The 18,963-nt window shown below is 41.7% G+C and overlaps 1 protein-coding gene across 5 annotated transcripts in view; it reads right to left on the bottom strand.

Moving 5' to 3' along the window:
- Positions 1 to 18,963, bottom strand: part of LOC113022596 (retinoic acid receptor gamma-A-like) — a 47,979-nt gene that overhangs the window by 5,945 nt on the left and 23,071 nt on the right. The window contains exon 1 of one of the 5 annotated variants that reach the window (XM_026168150.2): positions 12,227 to 12,736. The exons of the other annotated variants lie outside the window; for them this stretch is intronic. Coding sequence (XP_026023935.1) covers positions 12,227 to 12,371 — 145 coding nt within the window. The 5' untranslated portion in view covers positions 12,372 to 12,736. Of the gene's footprint in view, positions 1 to 12,226; positions 12,737 to 18,963 lie in introns of those variants that run through there. 5 annotated transcript variants of the gene reach the window in all.

Here is an 18,963-nt window from a genome sequence, read left to right as displayed (position 1 = left end):
CTGAATTTTTTGTGTGTTTGTGTGTGTGTACGAGTGTGTGTAAGCTCCCATTTTTATTTGAAAGGTCGTCCCTAGCCCCATGTGAACAAACAGAGATGAGATGTTTATGAGACTCTGCTGTCTCCTTATGTTCCTTCTCACTGTCGCGCTAAAGAAAACTGCACACTGTATAACACCATATGCTGACCCCAGGCAATGCCATTCCTCTGCCGCATGTGAAAACGCTCAAACCAAATGATACAAAATGGATACAATGACGCGTTTAATCAGCCGCGCCTCCTCGCGCTGCAGTCAGAGAGCAAAAACCGCAACACGCCTGGTACGCATTTAAAGGCGACGACTACGAAACAAGCAGATTCCTTTCGAACGTGCCTTTCAACTTTCACCTTCACTCACCCCAACTTCACCTCTCTCTGCCCATTCCCACCCCCACTCTCTTGTTTCCTGGCCCTAAATTCCTCAGTGCAGGCCGGACAGGGTTTAATAGTAGCCCAGGCTCATAAGCAGGCCTATAAACGTTGTGTCTCGGATGGGAAGGAGGCCCCCAGCCAGGGTGACGGCCTCTTTATTGGGATCCAGTCACCTTGGGCAGCTATTCACATCAACAGCTCCATCCTTGGATCCCTTCCTAGTAAAAATAAAGAATCTGGGGTCAAAACCCAAAGTCACAGCCCCTCCTGTCACCTTCAATGGGTAGCACAGGACTGAACCAAATGTCTTGCCCCAACCCCAAACACTGCAACCCCAACCTGAACCCCCGCTCTGTCATTAACAAGAGCGGTAAGGTTTCAAAAAACAGAGGGGCAAAGGCACAAAAGGAATAATCTAATAAAAGTAGAGGGAAAAAATGAAAAGAGAAAGAAAGAGGAGGGGGAAAGGAGGTGAGCTTCAGGACAGAAACTTCCCAGTGGCCGAGTGGTTAAATGAAATCCTGACTATTTAACTTTGACCTTGACTGAAGAAAGTATTGCTAACAAGAGGAGCTCACGAATGTGTTCGACACGGTGTTATTTAAAAAGTGACCACTCAGCGTGCCTAGCCCATTAATCACTGGTGAATTTGGAGCGGTGGTGTGATGTTCTGCATTGGTTTTGCCACTGTTATATGGAAGTGTGTCATCAGTCAGTAGACGAGTGTGTACGAGTCTCTTTCAGTAACACAATGAATCTGACGTGGAAATACAAAGCACACCAACCAGAATCACTGCACACTACCAGCATCTCATCGTTCAACATTATTACTGTTATTACTGTTAACTTGTTTATAAGTACAGGTTTGCAGGTCTCTTTAACACACTGTATCGTCACACACTGCTGTGACTCGTTAGTCCCTTTTCTTAAAAAAGAAAAGATCACAAATGATGCAAGCAGTATTTTTTTCCACCTCTGTGTGTTGCTCTGATGTGTCGGATTTTTTATTGTTTACTAAAAAAAAAAAAAGATTCAATGACTTTTTCTCAGCTTTGTACTCAGTGATCTTGACTTCTTTTATGTGAAGAGATTGTGAAAACATATTTTCTTTGAGCACACTCTGCACATCTCCCTGCACATTTGTATTCACTGCACTCACGGCTGATAGACTTGTGGGAATTGTAAATGAAAGAATGAAAGGTTTGCTGTGTACTTTCTGTGTGTGTTCCCAACCTGCTTTAAACTCTTAGTGTGTGAAACTACACATAGATTTTGGACCCAACGAGAGGAAAACACAGCATAAAATGCAATAGATGCAATAACGGCACGAATGATTTTCTCTCCGGTGTTGATTGAAAGAAATCGTTTAACTTTAGTTGGAGGTTATGATTGAAAAAACTTTCTTTGGGATATAATATCAGCTCGATGTTAAAGAGGCGTGAGAAGTGAATCACGTCAGGTTTTTTTTGCATAGTTTAAGAAATGAGATCGATTGTATTGGATGTACTGGTGAGCACAGCGGTATTACCAGAACCATCCGAAATACACAAGTGGTTATCAAAAACTTACAAGAGCAGATTCTCTGTTGTGACGGAGTTTAAAGCCAGAAATGAAAAACCTCACCAATATCGTGGAAAACCTCTTTCTCCAAAACTAACAGAGAGGTATAGGCAGAGACTGATCTAAAGTTTGACGAATAAGGAAGGTCAAGATTTCTTTTCTTAATGAGAAGGCATACAATTGCATGTTTAAAGTAGGCTGGCACCCTCTATGAGACTAAACAAGTATTTAGAGTCGTTAAAATGAATGGACCATTTACAGACGAGGGGGGATGATAACATGTTGTTGGGGTGGTAAGTGAAACGGGCTCACAGTTATGAAAAACAGCCGTTAAGAGTGGGTGACTCATTATTGTTCATTGTAGCATTAGTTCTGAGAAGTGAGATCTTATCAAGAGGAATATTTAGAAAGCTGTCACAGTGCAGGAGAGATACTTGGAAAGACAAAGGTAATGGGGTTAAGAATCAGTTGTCCGGAAGAAGTCTTGTTTTGATTTGATGCTGTATCTAGTGATGTAGTGTAAGAAAAATTGTGTATGTTTCTGTTCCGTGTCCTGTTTGTATATGTGTCTTTTTGGCTGCTGTTACAACCAAATTTCCCCTTGTGGGACAATTAAAGGATTATTCTATTCTATTCTATTCTATATTAATAAAACCGAATTGAACTGAAGACGATTCTACTGGCACGAGTAGAAATCAGGTCTTGAGGTCTCGGTAGTCTCCTGATATTTGTTTGGAAAATGTCTTAAAATTTCATAAAACACTTGCAGTTTGTTCTTTTTCCACTTCCTTTCTGCTCTCCTGTTGTCTGAGTGCCCAAGTAGACTCAACTACCATTTTCCTTCTTTCTAAATTTTTCCATTCAACGATAAATAGCGACGAAACATAAACCAGCGGAGACAAAAAGTTAAAAAAAAAATGTAACAAATTATAGGCTTACTAAAGTCTGCAAGTGTTTTTTAAAGAAACTGTTACGGTTGTATTGTCTTTAAAACCCAGTGATGTTGTGGGTTCAGCAGACCCACAAACAATGGGGTAGGTACCAAAAACTCGAACGCTTACAAGTGGGATTTTTTGTGCTGTCGACTTCTTTGTTCTGTAATACATAAATTAACTAAAATGAATGAAACATTGTATTATGTTTACACTGCAAAACAGTAAGTCAGAAATAAAACAGGACGTATAAATTACTGATTGTTTGTATGTCTTACTCACTAAACAAGGGTTTTAAAAATTATGTTTAAATTAGCAGCCAATAGTTGTTAATGGTTGGATTCTGATATGTGATGAATAAGTTCCTAGTTCCTGCTTTTTATGGGCAGATAAATAAAGGATAAATATATCAAATATGAATGTATCCGGAGACACAAGGATTTTGAGATTAAAAAAAAAGACGGGTGCTTTGCACTACTGCATACAGTAACAATGAATAAACATGAGGATTCACTTTGCATTGTCTTCTGTGTGACTTTAAGAACGTCTCAACGTGCAGCTTCCAGCTTTTTCATCTGCATGGATTTGCTGCTTCTCTTCTTCCGATGCAAAACTAAATGGAAAATCTAGAAAAAGAGCAACTTGGGATTTGGGGTGATTGTGACAGACACACAATAGCAGCTATTGTATTTGTAAAAAATGATTTCATATGTATTCACCCAGGTCAGAAAACCAGACTAGTGACAATAGTCTCTTTCTACTTGCTTTCCTCTCAAAAGAAAAGGCTGCAGATAATTACTTCTAAAGCAACAGATGCAAGAATTTGAGTTTCTGGGTGTTTTTTGTAATAGTGTGCGTTCAATTTTGGGTTATTAGAGCAAAGGTGTGAGAGGTGGAAGTGAAGGAGTCGGCGCTGGATGAGTGGTGCTGCAACCCGATCGCTGTTTTCTGTTTATATAGTAACACTGTCGATGTAAAAGTGGCCCTGAGAGAACCAGTGGAAAAACAGCTCCCATTGAAACAGAGAAGCTGCATATGGCGCCAGGAGAGAGGTAGTGACTGACAGTGTCTGAAGGTGGTGAGAGCAGGTGAGGAGGGACGTGACTCAGAGACACATGACGGAGGGAGACAGGGCGAGAGACGCTCGGCTGAAGGCGGCGAGAGAGGGAGGGGGAGTGGGGGTTTTACCTGGCGTGGAGAAAGAGGGAGAGGAGCCAAAAACTGTCGGCAGCTGTCATCACCCTGAACTGAGCTCAGCCTCAGAGCTTCGGCTTGGGAAAACGAAAAAAAAAAATCCCTCTCTCTTCTTAACCTGCAACTCACCCCCAAGTATGTCACAACATCAATCAGCACTCCGCTCTGCTGCTGGACTCAAAAGGCACGACACGCCTCGTGTGAATCAGCTTAATCAGCTGCTGTAACGCAACTACTACACAGAGATTCACATGCAACAAAAACGATAAATATAACCTGTCATATGACATATTTCACACTGTAGCTCAAGCCTATTCACGGGCCAAATGCGGCCCAGAAGCAACCTGCGAGTGGCCCTGCCTGTGGTCCTGGCAGAAACACAGAGAAAACGCAAAAAATGAATTCATTAATTAATTTTTAAAAAAATTAAAAATTCCTACAGCGTAGTGTAGACTGTGAATGCAACACTCCTAGTAGCCTAGCAATATTTAACCCACAATACACCGTGATGTAAAAAATCATCGTAATATATGATGCGACAACAGCATGTCTTTCTCACTCCAAAAGCGCAAAATTGACAATGAAAACTGTCGGTTTAACCCTGCCCGGACTGACAAATACTTATTCATTTTACCGAGTTTAATAATCTTACAACCGGAGTTGTACTACCATGGTGAGGGTCCTGTACAGCCCAAGAGAGAGCTGCAGCATCTTCCCTTTGTGTTTGCTTCTTGGCAAAGAAGAAAAGGCCTTTCACAGATTCTGAAGCAATGAAATACTGCATGCTGGCCGTGGTGGATGCGGTGAAAAGTGAGTGTGACATCTGCTATTAAAAACGTACCCCTGTAGGACAGTTCAAATATTCGTAGAATTGAAGTTCTGGCGTCAGACGAGTTTGAAATGCTGTTAGATGACCTGAAGAAAACTGATGTAATGTCCATAGCAGGAGATCACAGACAGAACTGATAATGCACAGTTGTGCGTATATGTCCGTTTTTTGGATGGGAAATTGCTCGGTTTGCTACCGTTAGAGGGACACACAGCTGGCGAAATGATGTTTGAGAAGATTTAAGCTCTTTTTGAGGAAAATGGTCTGGATATGAAGCGTGTCTGTATACTTGTGACCGATGGGGCTCCATCCATGGCAGGAAAAGTGAGTGGTCAGCGAAATATTTATTTTAATTTGAAAGGGAATTATCAAAATGTTTTTTGTTATTATTATTTCAAATGTGCAAAAAATAGTTTAGTTATAGCTCCCTTTTTTTTAAATGGACCTTTTGGTGTGCATTTGTGAGAGGTCACCACCAGATTTACAGGAGAAAAGGGATAAAAAAAAAATACTTGTTTTTCAGTACAGTTGTGTGGGTTTGAAATTGATCATGATCTGCTGCTTGCTGGCTTCAAAAAAAATATCTGGCCCAGATAAATTCCTCGGTTTGAAAATCTGGCCCAACTAACTTCGTAGTTGAATAGGCATGCTGTAGCTTATCGTCATGAACCGGAGAGCCATTAAACTAAACTTCATCTACTCACAGCCAGGCTACAACACAATTCGACTCCTGTCTTCTGCAGACGGCGTCACACTACAATATTCCTCCTTCACATGTCTTTTCCATCTTCCTCCTTTCCTGTTTCCTCAGTGTTTGTTGTCAGATCAGCACATCTCTGTTTAGACAACAGCAGCCGCTCTTCTTTATCAGCTCTGATGCCTGAGAGTCAGAGCTCAGGAATCAACATATCACTCCTGAGAAGTTTACTAGAGCTACACTGTCAAACTATCTTCTGACCAGCATGGCTTTAAAAACACAGGGGAAAAAGGAAAAGAAAGGCTTAATCGGGTTTTAGCTGTTTGTGAACAGATTTGACAGCAGGAAGTGATAAAATCCTTCAGATGTCAGTTAAACTGCAACAATAGCAACTGCTTTGTTTGTGGAATTTCTTTTTCACCACTCATAATTAGCTTTTTACTTATTTGTGTGTGTGTGTGTGTGTGGGGGGGGGGGTTCCTGCTTTTCCTCTGTGCACTCAATTTTTTGGAAAACATAAAAAAATGCGCCAACTGGCTGAATTTTAAGGGGATCAATTTTCTTGTAACAGATTATTGTAGACTGTTCTATTTTGCAGTTTGCCCTGCTGTACCACAATAATTTCCTTTGTGGGGTCAATAAAGTATTTATGCATGTATTTATTTTATTTCTGCCCTAACCATTCTGTATTAACAGCTACATGTAAATGAAAACAAAGTAACCACATGCTGAAGCAGCTTAAATAAAAACAATCGCACATAAAGAGTAAAAGTGACACTGCAGCCGTTCCTTGTGTGTGGTACATGCCCTGTAGGACCTGCAGCCTGGCTCAGCCGGCCTCCATCACACGTCTCATTGAACCCGACTTTGTCCTGAGGGCTCCGGCGAGCCTCGCATCTTTCTTGAAATGGGAGGTAAAGCAAAGCATGTGTAAACTTTAATAATTCCTATACTGTTGTTTGTGAGCCAAATCGGAATTCAGCGAAACAGTGACTCAGTTTACAGGAGATTCAAATTCGTAACCTAACCAAACCAATTTTTTTCTCCTCTAGCCGTTGAAATTTTTAATTTCGATAACAAATGTAGCTTTTACATAACTTCTCGCCAAACAAAATGTTCAGCAGCGTGCTGTGGAATGTGCATGTACACGCGAATGTGTGTGCGTGTGTGGGCTGCTGCACAAGTCCAGGGGTCAGTTGGACAGTGAGCGATGGTTTTCCGTGTGACTTGGAGTGCAACAACACTCGCAAACATGGCGAGAGGAGGGAGCGAGGGAGGAAACGCTGCCATAAATGTCCTTTATTATTAAATAGTTGCAACGCAGTCCATAAAAAACTCACAAAACTGATGACTTTTTTTTTTATCTGTATTTCATACTAAACTGTATTAAGAGCAGCAACAGAGGTGGTGGTGGGGAGATTTGGGGGAGGGGGGTTCAACCGCAAATATGCTGAGCAAGTAATTACCACGACAGCAGGGAGGAGACGGGGGAGATCTCAGTGACAATCCCTTTCATCAGCTGTTCTAAGTTCAATACCATTGCCCCCCTCCTCCTCTTCCCGAGGCCCTCACTAATAACCCTCTTCCCCCCTGTGTCCTCTCCTGCCTTCCTGCCCTGGCAGGAGGAGGAGTCCTTCCTGTCACTGGCAGTGCCTTTTTAAAGGAAGGGCTGTGAAAACCAGGCTACTGTCCAGGAGATGGCTCCATAAAAACTGCACCAAACACTAAAAAGGAGGCACACAAGCAAACACAGAGGCAACGGTGCACAAAGGCACACACACACATTTGCACAAACTCGCTTACAAAAACAGAAACCAAACCCTCCATCCTCGCGAACCCTTGCACTGTTGTAAAGCGTGCCAGAGCCTCAGTACAAACATGGCCCCGAAAGAAGATAATCTGCACTTCTCACACTTCACGCCAACAAAGTAATAACGCAAGGGAAGGTTTCAGAACAAAACCTGGAAAACAGCAGTCTTGTAATCATTTGTTGTTCTTGTGTTCACGGTCAAGGAGTTTGTCTTTGTCGCCACGGCGTGTGAGTGTGTGTGTGTGTGTGTGTGTGTGTGTGTGTGTGTGGGGGGGGGGGGGGGTGCATTTACGGGGCAGGTTGTTAAATTCAAGTTTGTCCCTTTTGTCCCTCCCTTCCTTTTTTTTTTTTTAAATAACACCCAATAAACCAAGCTTTATATTTTCCCACCTCCCCTGCTTTTGGATCTCACTCCACAGTCGGCTTCCACCGTTGGGCACCTTAAATGCAAAACTGAGACCAGCACAGTTTCTCAAACACATTCTCTTTTGCTAATCTTAGCACGCACATGCATGTGTGGTAGTTAAAACTGCATGACCCTATGGCAATGTGGTAAGATTTTGTATTCTTATAATATAAAATATAAGATCTGAGTCTTATCTTAATCTGATTTGCTAAGTTTTAATGTCCTGAAAACGTTCTGCTGCTATACAAAGACCTAATGATGCGGTGATACCGTTCAACCTGATTTACTTCTGAATGTTACACCCACCAGTAAAACAAGTGATTTGCACTAGGTAGTGTGAATGTAAATGATGTAAAAGAATGTAAATGAAATGAAATACTGTAGTACATTAATAATTCTGAATCATTTAGGCACGGAGATAATGGGGTGAAAGCTGGAACGCCACGACTGGAGACAAGTTTGAGCATGACTCCGCTGGACCTCACAAGAAGCTGGCCTCGAGCTGGAACAATCAGTAATCAGAAGAACTGGATTCAAAGCTTTCATTAAACTACAGCAAAAATAATAAGCCTTCCCCACATGAATCACGCCTAACATTTGCCACGTCTGGAGGTTTCAAAATCAAAAGCAATGACACTAAATTTGCATGCAAACTGTTGCCTAATTACTCAAAGTAATCAGACTGGAGATATAATCTTATTAGGGCACTTACACAAGTCAAAGCAATGAAATAATCTGTCAGGATACATTGATTTTATTTCACCAGAGAAAGCGATGGGAGAGGCAACTCTGTTAAAGGAAGGAAAGTTGGCATATTGTTTTACTAGCTGGGAAAGTAATCTGAACCTAACCCACTAGTAGCCACTCCATTCTACACAAAAATGTGTGGTCATATTAAAAAAAAATCTGAAACACAATAATATCGCCTAAAGCAGGAATGTCACACTCATTTTACATCATGGGTCACATACAAGACCGATCTTAAGTGGGGATGAGTAACACTTTCTGTCATTAAACCAAATATTTAATATCTGAAATTCTATCTTAAAATGTCTTTTAAACCAAGAGAAAGCAGTGCACTTTCAACTGCACATCTCAGTTTTTTTCTGCAATTTAGCAAATGCAAAAGCACACTGCCCATACTGTCGCATATTTATCAAACAAGAAGTTTTGGTTGATTCATTTTTTTATAACTAAGATTTTTATAGTAAACAGTGAAAATCAGGAACTTTTCTGTCATTAAACTCTTTATATGATAATTTGACTACTTTGGTGTAACATAAATGGCTCTTTAGCTTTAGCTGTAAAAAAAAATACTAAAAACAGCTACAATTTAAAATAAAGTTTAAAGTCCCTTATTTATACCGTCCTTCATATTTTCCAAAGCTGTCCAGCCGCCTGGATTAGAGTTTTTGCCAGACCGACTGTGGCCCCTGGGCCATATGTTTGACACCCCCGACTTAAAGTAAGAACTGACAAATATTAGATAACAATCAGCTATATATAAACACAACACATGTAGCTGATGTAGTCAGGTTATTATTAAACTGCAGCACACGTTCATCACAATTAAAAGAATCCGTTTTCTTCCAGCGGATATACATATACACACATATACTGAACTTGTGTTTACACATCAGCTGCTCTGTTTCCTGCTAAAAGCAACAGTGGAGACAGAACGCGGAGCTCCAGAGAAAAAGACTACTTCACACACACTACCAAACTGTATGAGAAACAAGTGACACTGCTGTGAGTACAGCCAACATAAATATCTAAGTCCTTCTACTCCAATAAAGACAACACACAATAAAAACTTTTTTATCTCGTGATTTAAGCACAATTCTTGTCTGTCTATAACAGCATCTTCCAGCTGTATCATAGTTAGCTTTGCTTCTTCAGTGTGATGATACGATGGCCCGTTGTTAAAGCAGCTTTGAAGAGCCTGATCTCAAAGAGGAGAAGATGCCGAGCAAAAACGGGGATTACTACTGAATGAAGAGAAGACCGTTTCCCCTCAAGGCTCTAAACACCAGGACACAAAGGGCAGCGGTGGGTTTAATCCCAACATCTAACTTCATCCTGCCACTCCTCTCTCACCCCGCTTCGCTTTTAAGTCCCCATGCCCCTTACACACCACCTAATCTCTTAATTGGGCCTTTTATAATTGTAATTGAATCATTAAAAGCTCTTGGTTACACAACACGAGGCCCGTAAGCTGATCCGTGTATGGGCAAAAGAATAAACACACTTTACTGCTGGGAAGAACACGCAACTACTGGAAGAAAAAGGAGATCTTCAAAAGAGGAGGAAAAAAAAAAAGCAAATGTCACACCGCACAAGAGGCAGTGACAGAGAGAGCAGACAGACTCAGGCATGTCCCCGCTCCATTTAATGCCTCCTGACGTTGAAACAAAGGAAGGCAAAGAGGTGCTGAACTGCCTCGCAAAAAAACGCAGGAAAAGATGACCCCCCCTTACACACACACACACACACACACACACACACACACACACACACACACACACACACACACACACACCAGAGAGAAGACAGAGAGGCCAAAATGCCCTGAGGAATTTAGCGCCATAATGTCCAACAGAACATGTTCACCCAAAGAAATGCTGAAAAAGAAAAAGCATTCACTTGTTCTCTTTCTAATCAGCTCTAAAGATATGCCATGCACCAGTTTATAGAAAAGTAGGAAAAAAATATCAAAATCATGTCAGACTCACAATAGATCCTGAGATGTTGAAATGAGCCATGGCTTTGGAAAATAGTAAAATAAAACCCAAACTCAGGTTCCTGAACCTATTTTTGCAACTGAGATGATACAAAATGTAAAATCTTGCAGAAAAAAACAAGAAATGCAAAAAACAGCAAAACCTACAATTTATTCAATAATAAGCAAGTGAGCATAAATATGACACTTTATGAGATACATGCAATCACTTTCTCTGTGAGTCAAAACATTAATCAGTCAAAGAAACTGTCAATCATTTTCTCTCGATTAATGAATCAATCAGTTAGTGATGCTGAAGTGAGCACTCTTCTAGTTCTTTCACACTGTTTTTACCAGACGATTTGGCTGATGCTAGTTGGAGCAGCCTGTATAACTTAAAAAAAAGAAAGAAAAAGAAACTAAAAATACATTGTATGCAGTTAAATAACAATGATTAATGAACATTTGCGGACATTTGTCTTTCAGTGTGGCATCTGGCAAAGCTCCGCGGCGAGTTGAAACAGGCCCTGCTGTGGTGTTTGTCATCCTGACTGCTCATCCATCATCATTAGCGAGCACTGCGGGCTCGACAGGGTTTGATGCGCTGGTATCTAAATAATTACTGAAGATAAATAGGCTCAAGGTGCTCGGTGGGGACATCTCAAATCGCGTCAGAAAAGTTTCAGCTCGGCGACGCGCCCGACTGCACCTCAAGTCGAGCTCCTATAAACGTTTGTTTTTTTCCAAGTCACCCAGCCAAGTGTAATCTGAGAGTCTGAAAATGGGCTCCGCGACAGTTACAAAAGGTGGCCTCGTTATTTTATGAGATAAAGCAAATTTTTTCCGCATTTGTATAACTGTGTAACTGTGTGGTGAGTGCATTGTACCTCAATGTGTGATGCAATTTTTGGTCAAACGTCAAAAGAATGTGTAGCCTGTGGAGTTGAGAAACACTGACTGATAGCATGTCAAGCCATCCAACATCTATCTTTTAATAACTGTGCTTCTCATTTCTGCAGAACGCTGCTAAAATTCACATTTTTCTTTAACTGCTCCTGCATCAGTGCTCGCTCAGATCAAATCTTTTTAAAAGTGAAAAAGCTCCCCTCTCTGATAAAATATGTCTCCCTACTTATCTTTATTTATCTTCTGTAAATGATCCGTTTCTAACTAACTGAGGCTCTGTGTTTGGGTTTGTTCGCCTGATTGCAACCATGTGATTTCGAGGCCCATTTGCCTTCGATCTGTCAGTGCAGCGTTCGGCTCAGACGTTGGCGCTTGTTGTTTTCTGGACACATCGGCGGGTTAAGTCCCTGCATTGTTTGAAAGAGCTGTCAATCATGTGAAGTCATTCATAAGGAAAACAAACACCCTGATGTATAAATACACTCCCCAACTCACTCGCTCACACTCACAAAGCACGCTAAGCACATAAACAAACACACTGCAGGGTGAGAATGGGTACACATAATCGAAAGGAATCTGACTCTTCCTGTGGAGAGAGCTCCGTGATAACAAAACCAGGGCTCTGATAAGAACACACACACACACACACACACACACACACACACACACACACACACACACACACACACACACACACACACACACACACACACACACACAGCTGCTCTTTTTTACAGTCTGACGGACAGGACAGAGTACTCACACTGAACACTGCTTGTCCCAGCCCAGGCAAAAGGGTCCAGCCCGGAGAAGTAAGGGGTGGCCTTGCTGAGCATGCAGGAGCCTTGCCTGGACACATCGAAGAGGGGCCGAGGGGCCAGCCCCAGAGCCTCCATGCAGTCGAACATGTTTCTTTGCTATTGAGGAAATCTCAAAGTAACTTAATGCCCTGAGTGGTCCAGGTGTTCCCTGTCTGTCTGTCTATCTGTCTATCTGCCTGTCTTTGACCCTGCCACTGCCCCCCCCCTCCTCTGCCTGGCTGTCCTGTCTTTCCAAAGTCCTCTACATGGACAAACTCCCCTCTTTCTGTTTTAGTTTTTTCCCCCTCTTCACCTTATCACCGTTCTACAAGTCGAGCTGCTTCTACCCCCTCTGCTCCCAGATCACTTGCTCACCTCCCCTGCTGTAACTGATCTCAGTTCCCCTCTTGCTGGCTCTCTGGGCCTCTCACACTCCGCTGCAGTCACGGCCAACTATCTGAGCGGCTCTCCCAGTACTGAGAAAAAAGGGGGGTGTGGTTAAGGAAGAAGAAAGAGGAGGGACAAAACAACACGAGGAGGCGTGTACCTGCTTTCCCCAACTGGCCACACAACAGTCCCTCTCTCCTGGGCTCTTTTCTTCTTCAACTTTTCAAACTCACCTCTTTATAATTCATATGCAACGAATGAAAACAAACACTCCTCTCCTCTCCTCCCCCTTCCCCCTCCCCCCCCCCCCTGCTCCTTTCTCCGCATTAACTTTGTTTTTGTTTCACCACAGCAGGGAAGAAATAGCCTCTCTCGCAAACATCTCGGTCAACTTTAGCAAAAACTTTAAAAAACAAAAATCTTCTCCTACTTGGCAGAGTGTGAAGCACAGCGTTGTTGTTTGCTTGTTTTCACGGCGCTCTCAAACCCCACAGCAACACAGGGACGTGGCCCCAGACACACACTTAATGCCTGTAATATCCCTAAAATTAAAAACCTATTACAAAAGGTTGCTTTGGGAATATTTACTGTGATTTTTTTTTAAAGAATGCAGCAGAAAAGAAACCTACTAAATCAAATGCCAATATTTTTTTTAAGTTACACGGACATAACTGTGTAATTACATATGGAGGAACAAAAATAGAATCCAAGACATGAGTGAGTCATTATTAAAAGGAATTTCATATGTGCAGATGGTCTGCTGTGTACCGACGACCGGCAGTTGCAACTAATCACAATTAATTAAACAAAAATAAACATCGTGTCACTTTTGCCAACAGCTGGTGCCAAATCACGTCATTCTTTCCAGAAAGCCTGTATAAGAACTCACGATCAGCCGATCATGTGTAATTTATGGATTTATGAAATACTGCCTCACAGACAACAAAGAGCGACTTTTCACCCGAAAGTTTATGAATAATCCATCCGTGGTCGGCAACCTGATGGGCTCTTTTTTTTTTGGTTCAAATGGTTCAATACATAAATAATTCACTTTTTTTCTCCCCAACTTTCTCATGCTGCACAAAGTTTTGACCGCCTTTTTAAGGTTTCTCTTTCGCCACTAATTCATTGCACGTGCAGCCGCAATTAAAATCTTCTGCGTTGATTCAAATGGATTCAGTCATCCTCCCTCCCCGAGCGTGCTGGATGCTTGAAGTGCGGCGAAGTGCGGCTCAGCTGCAGGCGAACCGCGCTGGCCCAAAGTCTAGATAGTTTGTATACGAGACACACTCACCCTCCTCCCTCCTCTCGCTCTCCTCCTCCCTTTCCTTCCCTCGTTCAAGAGGGATGAACTCTGGAAGAAACCCCCACTGGGGCTCTAATACCCCCCACACACACTTCATACACACACACGCATGTGCACATGCAGGGGTACACGCCTGCACACTGACTTTCCAACAGCCTGTGGCTTTGAACACTTCATATTCCTCTCGCGTATTACAATTCTCTTCTTTCTTTGTTTTCCCCCTGCTTTTTTGTTTATTTTGCTCTCAACATCCTGAACCCATTCTTCCTCATTTTTTTAACTTTATATAATATTTTGAAAACACCATACACAATCTCTGCCGGTTTTAGCAGATTAACTTTTATATTCATCTCGCCCCTTAGCCCTCTAGCCATCCCCTCGGTCTTGGCCAAGCTGTGCACACAAGCGCACACCCGCTCACTACGATGCACTGTGGGGAGCGTAGCTGCACAAGCCCGCTGAACTCTCTCCACACCTTGAGACAATTACCCTCCCTGCCTTGCAGCACCCTGCCCCCTGTTGCTGCTTTGAGGAGAGAAGCACACAAATGAACGAGGGGGGGATGCGAAAGAGGGAGGGAAAAAGAAGACGAAGAAGTTGTATCATTTTCCTTCTATTTTACCAAAACACGGGCTCACGCCTGCTCTTTAGGCTCGGCAAATTGCCCCTCTTTGCCTTTGAAGCTTAAAACACAGGACTCCCCGCTCAGCTCTGTCCCTGCTCTTTTTCTCTCACTCACACACAACTTGTAGGAGGACCGAGTCGCATTACAGCTATTCACAATCAGGTTCTTCGGCTATTCATCCTGTCGTCATGTCTGACACAAACACACAGCGCCGAACAATGGCCCCTCTCTCCCTCTCTCTCTCTGTCTATTTCTCCACAGGCACCTCCTCCTGCTTGAACCACAGTTATTTGCACAAAGTCTCACTGCGGTCATCTGTAAGCGCACCAATACAGTCACAAATGTGAGGCAAGGAGCACAAGACTGCTGTTTGTGATATTCATGGGTGTTGGAATGTGCAGCCTACAGAGTGGCAGTGGAAATGTGTGTGTGTTCTGACACACAGACAATTATGTGTGTATGTGCTTAAACAGAGTGCTTGTGATGACAGACACAAAAGAAAAACACACAAGCCTCACTCTGAGCCATTAGGTTCATATTACTAATATCACACACGCGCGCACGTGTGCACACACACACACACACACACACACACATTCAAAACATTACAAAGAACAAGATGTTACTAGTAGAGAAATTACGAAGGTACATTGTGTTCACCACTTCCCTGCGAGACTTTCATAACCAATTTTGTGTCCAGAAAACAAAAGGAGGCGTCAATCGATATTCAACGTGAAATCCAGATACCGTGCAATGTATTTACAGAACTTCTAGGAAACCCGGAGCAGGAGGAGCAGGAAAGGCTCAGACAAAATCAGTCGCATGTGTGTTTTGCCAAATTTGTCCAGCTATTAGGGGAAGAAGAGAGAACTCAGAGCATGATTAAACACACAGCAGGGGTCTTTTGATGTGGATATCCGCTAATTTCAACTCCAGGGATGTTCCGAGTTTCATCTCATTAGGAAACAAAGTCCAGTTTTCCACTCACACTGATTAGGGCATGGATTGAATTAATTTGCAAATCCCGCTCAAACTTCCACAGAAATTTTTTTATAAACTTTTGATTCACTTACTACACTACTGGGAGATAAGTAATTTATTGTAGCCACACTGGAGGGTAAAGAAAGGGCTTATTGGCTGCATTGTTATTCTTCCTATTGAAACCCTTCTTGGCAGGCAGCCACAGTAAACTCTGTTTATATACGGGATACCTGCAGAGTTAAAGCAATTAGTTTTCAATTTATTCACTTGGTGGAGAAACGTGTCAACGCCTTTCCCAAATTATAATGATGATAACTGAATTCCTTCGGCAATACCAAGCACACGCTTGCTTTGTATACCAAACACAGACGAGGAATAACCATGATAACGCTGGACAAATATAATCAGTGGCCACTTTATTAGTTACACGTTGTTAGTACTGGGGTAGGTCCCCCCCTTTTTAAGACTTGCCTTAATTCTTCATGACACAGATTCAACAAGGTGCTGGAAACATTCCTCAGAGATTTTGGTCCGTGTAATAACATTTATTGGCTGCGGATCTATGATGTGAATCTCCCATTTCCCATTGTATTCTGTTGGATTGAGATCCGGCGACTGTGGAGGCTATTCGAGTACAGTGAACTCATATGTCATATTCAAGAAACCAGTTTGAGATGATCGGAGCTTTGTGACGTGGCAGTTATCCTGTTGGAAGCAGCCACCAGAAGATGGGAACTCTGTGGTTATAAAGGGACAAACGTGGTCAGCAAGAATACTCGTGTAGGCTGTGGAAGTGCGAACTGATCCAAAAGTATGACAAGAAAATACATGTTTTTCCGATCTTCTGCTGTCCAGTTTTGGTGAACCTCAGTTTTCTGTTTTTTGCTGACCCTTGTGTGGTCTTCTGCTTCTGTAGCCATTCTGCTTCAAGGTTTGACATAGTGTGCATTCAGACATGGTCTTCTGTATACCTTGGTTGTAACTAACACTTACTTAAGTTACTGTTGCCTCCCTATCAGCTCAAAGCAGTTACCATTCTCCTGTGACCGCTGACATCAACAAGGCCCTTTAACAAACTGCTACTCACTGGATATTTTTTCTTTTTTAGACCATTCTCTGTAAACCCCAGAGATGCTCATGTGGGAAGATTCCAGTACCTCGGCAGTTTCTGAAACACTCAGACCAGCCAGTCTGGCACTAACAACCACGGCACGGCTAAATGAATTGCGTTGCCGTCATGTGTTTGGCTGATTAGATATTTGCATTAATGAGCAACTAAAAACACGTATCTAACAAAATGACCATTAAGTGTAAGTATTTGACTTCTACTCATCTTAATATTTGTGGTCAGCACACTGAACATAGAATATAAGGCATAGATAACATGAAGCACAAACAAACCTGAAATTTCCCACGAGTGAAACTCTGTGAAGCACAAAAGTTTACAGAATGGATTTGTATTTTTTGTGTCCTTCTAAAACTGACTTACATGATGAAACTCACGCACTTTACAGTGTTTGTTCGTCTGCATTTTATCTTTTGTGGAAACGTTAAATTTACATTTCAACACTGTTTTGCCCGTGGCCCCAAGACACCGATTTGTTTGTAATACAATACAGAGAGGAGACGATACCAGAGTGAGAGCTTCACAAAGACTTGGAGCGAACTCAAGCACAACTCTTTTTGCTGCCTTTAAAATAAATGTTGCGTACCAAGAATTTCCTCGACATGGCCAACAGCATTTCTGACTTTTGAGAGAATAGAGAGCCAAACTTGAGGCCATTAGCTTATCAGCTGAGTTCTTCTTCTTCTCGTGCTTTTATAAAAATATAAAGTCTGCTCCACAAAAACCCAAATGATGTGCATATGGTTAGGAAAAGGGGAGTAGGTGGTGACTGAACAGGTGATCTCTTTATTTTCCTCACCTCCTTTGAATTATACTACTTCCTAAGTTTTGCCTCAAATTGAATCATGACTGCGCTGATGATGCTCCGCTCTGTAAATACATGTTTTATATCTCGGGGTTGAATGTGTTAAAGACACAAACACCAGTAATTCCTGAATCTTTGGTGCTGACCCACAACCTACAGTACAGTTTTAGGTCTCTGCCATCTATTAATAAGAGAAAACAGTAGAGACAAAAGCAGATTTTCTGACTAAAATGATTCTGTGTTACTTTGTTGCGCCATTACTAAACATTTAGATTCAATACTTTTGGACACTGTGTGTCAAAACAAATCAAAGTTACAGTTATAGCAAATATAGGCTTAAAGAGCACAAGCTCTGCTTTAATTTGAGGGGTTGGACAACAATATCACTATACCAGTTGCAGATTAATTACAGCCATTTTTTAAAAATTCTGTATTTTCAAGTACTGACATGTACAGTACTGCGAAAAAGTCACGTGTCATTCATTTCTTCACATTTTGCTTCCACGGAGCCAGACTTTATTGTCATTTTTAAGTGATCTTGAGGAATAGCTCTCCAGGCTTTCTCAAGGTGTTTTAAAGTTTTTTCGTGGACATTTGCTGCTAATTCTTTCTCCAGATCTTGTAACTGAACATTTCAGAGGAATTTTTATTGTCTGCTTGTTAAGACACTTAACACTGGCCAATGATGTATTCAAGCATTGAAAAGACACATAACTTAAACGTACAAAGCAGAAACTTAGAAGCAATTTTAATCTGTATCTTAAGGCACTTTGATACTAGCAGCCTGTCACAAAAACACATCATTTATTCACATTTCCTTAGTTGAAACCGTGAAAATGCCAGCAATAACATACACCTTGGGAAATTTGGCATATTGCAATGTGGTGTCTCCTTAAAAATGGATGAACCTACCTAAAGAAAATGAACAGAATCTGAAACTCATGTCCTTAAGAAATAGAAAAAAATCCAGCAAAGACATTACACGGGATCTGAGAGATGCACGTGACCTTTCAGCTGATCCATCTTCTGTTCACTGAAGCCTCATCAGAGATGGTCTCAGTGGAAGGACGGCTTTCAAGAAGACATTTCATTAAGGAAATGTCCTTCAAAAAGCCTGGAGAACTATTCCTGAAGGTTTCTTAAAGAAACCACATGAAAGCTGGACTAAGAGCATTCATGTTGAAGAATAAAGGTGGTCATACCAAATATTGACTTTGAACCCTGTCAGAACTGTGCAAACTGTTTTTCCTTATATATCCTTATATCCCTTTCACATTTTCCAAGCAAAATATAAAGAGATGAGGGATAAGGCAAGATTTTTGCACAACACTGTATTTGAACAATGTAATATTATATATCATAATATTAATCTTCACTTTGCACACAGAGGCTGAAGTAGTAAATTATACAGAAGTTAAAATGACCACAGATATGTGCACGTAACGCTAATCTAAGGAATGACATATAGAG

The sequence above is a fragment of the Astatotilapia calliptera genome, chromosome 5, assembly GCF_964374335.1.
Source record: "Astatotilapia calliptera chromosome 5, fAstCal68.1, whole genome shotgun sequence".
In the NCBI taxonomy this organism is placed as follows: Eukaryota; Metazoa; Chordata; class Actinopteri; order Cichliformes; family Cichlidae; genus Astatotilapia; species Astatotilapia calliptera.
The sequence above is the reverse complement of the archived record's forward strand: the minus strand, read 5'-3'. Positions and strand labels throughout refer to the sequence as shown.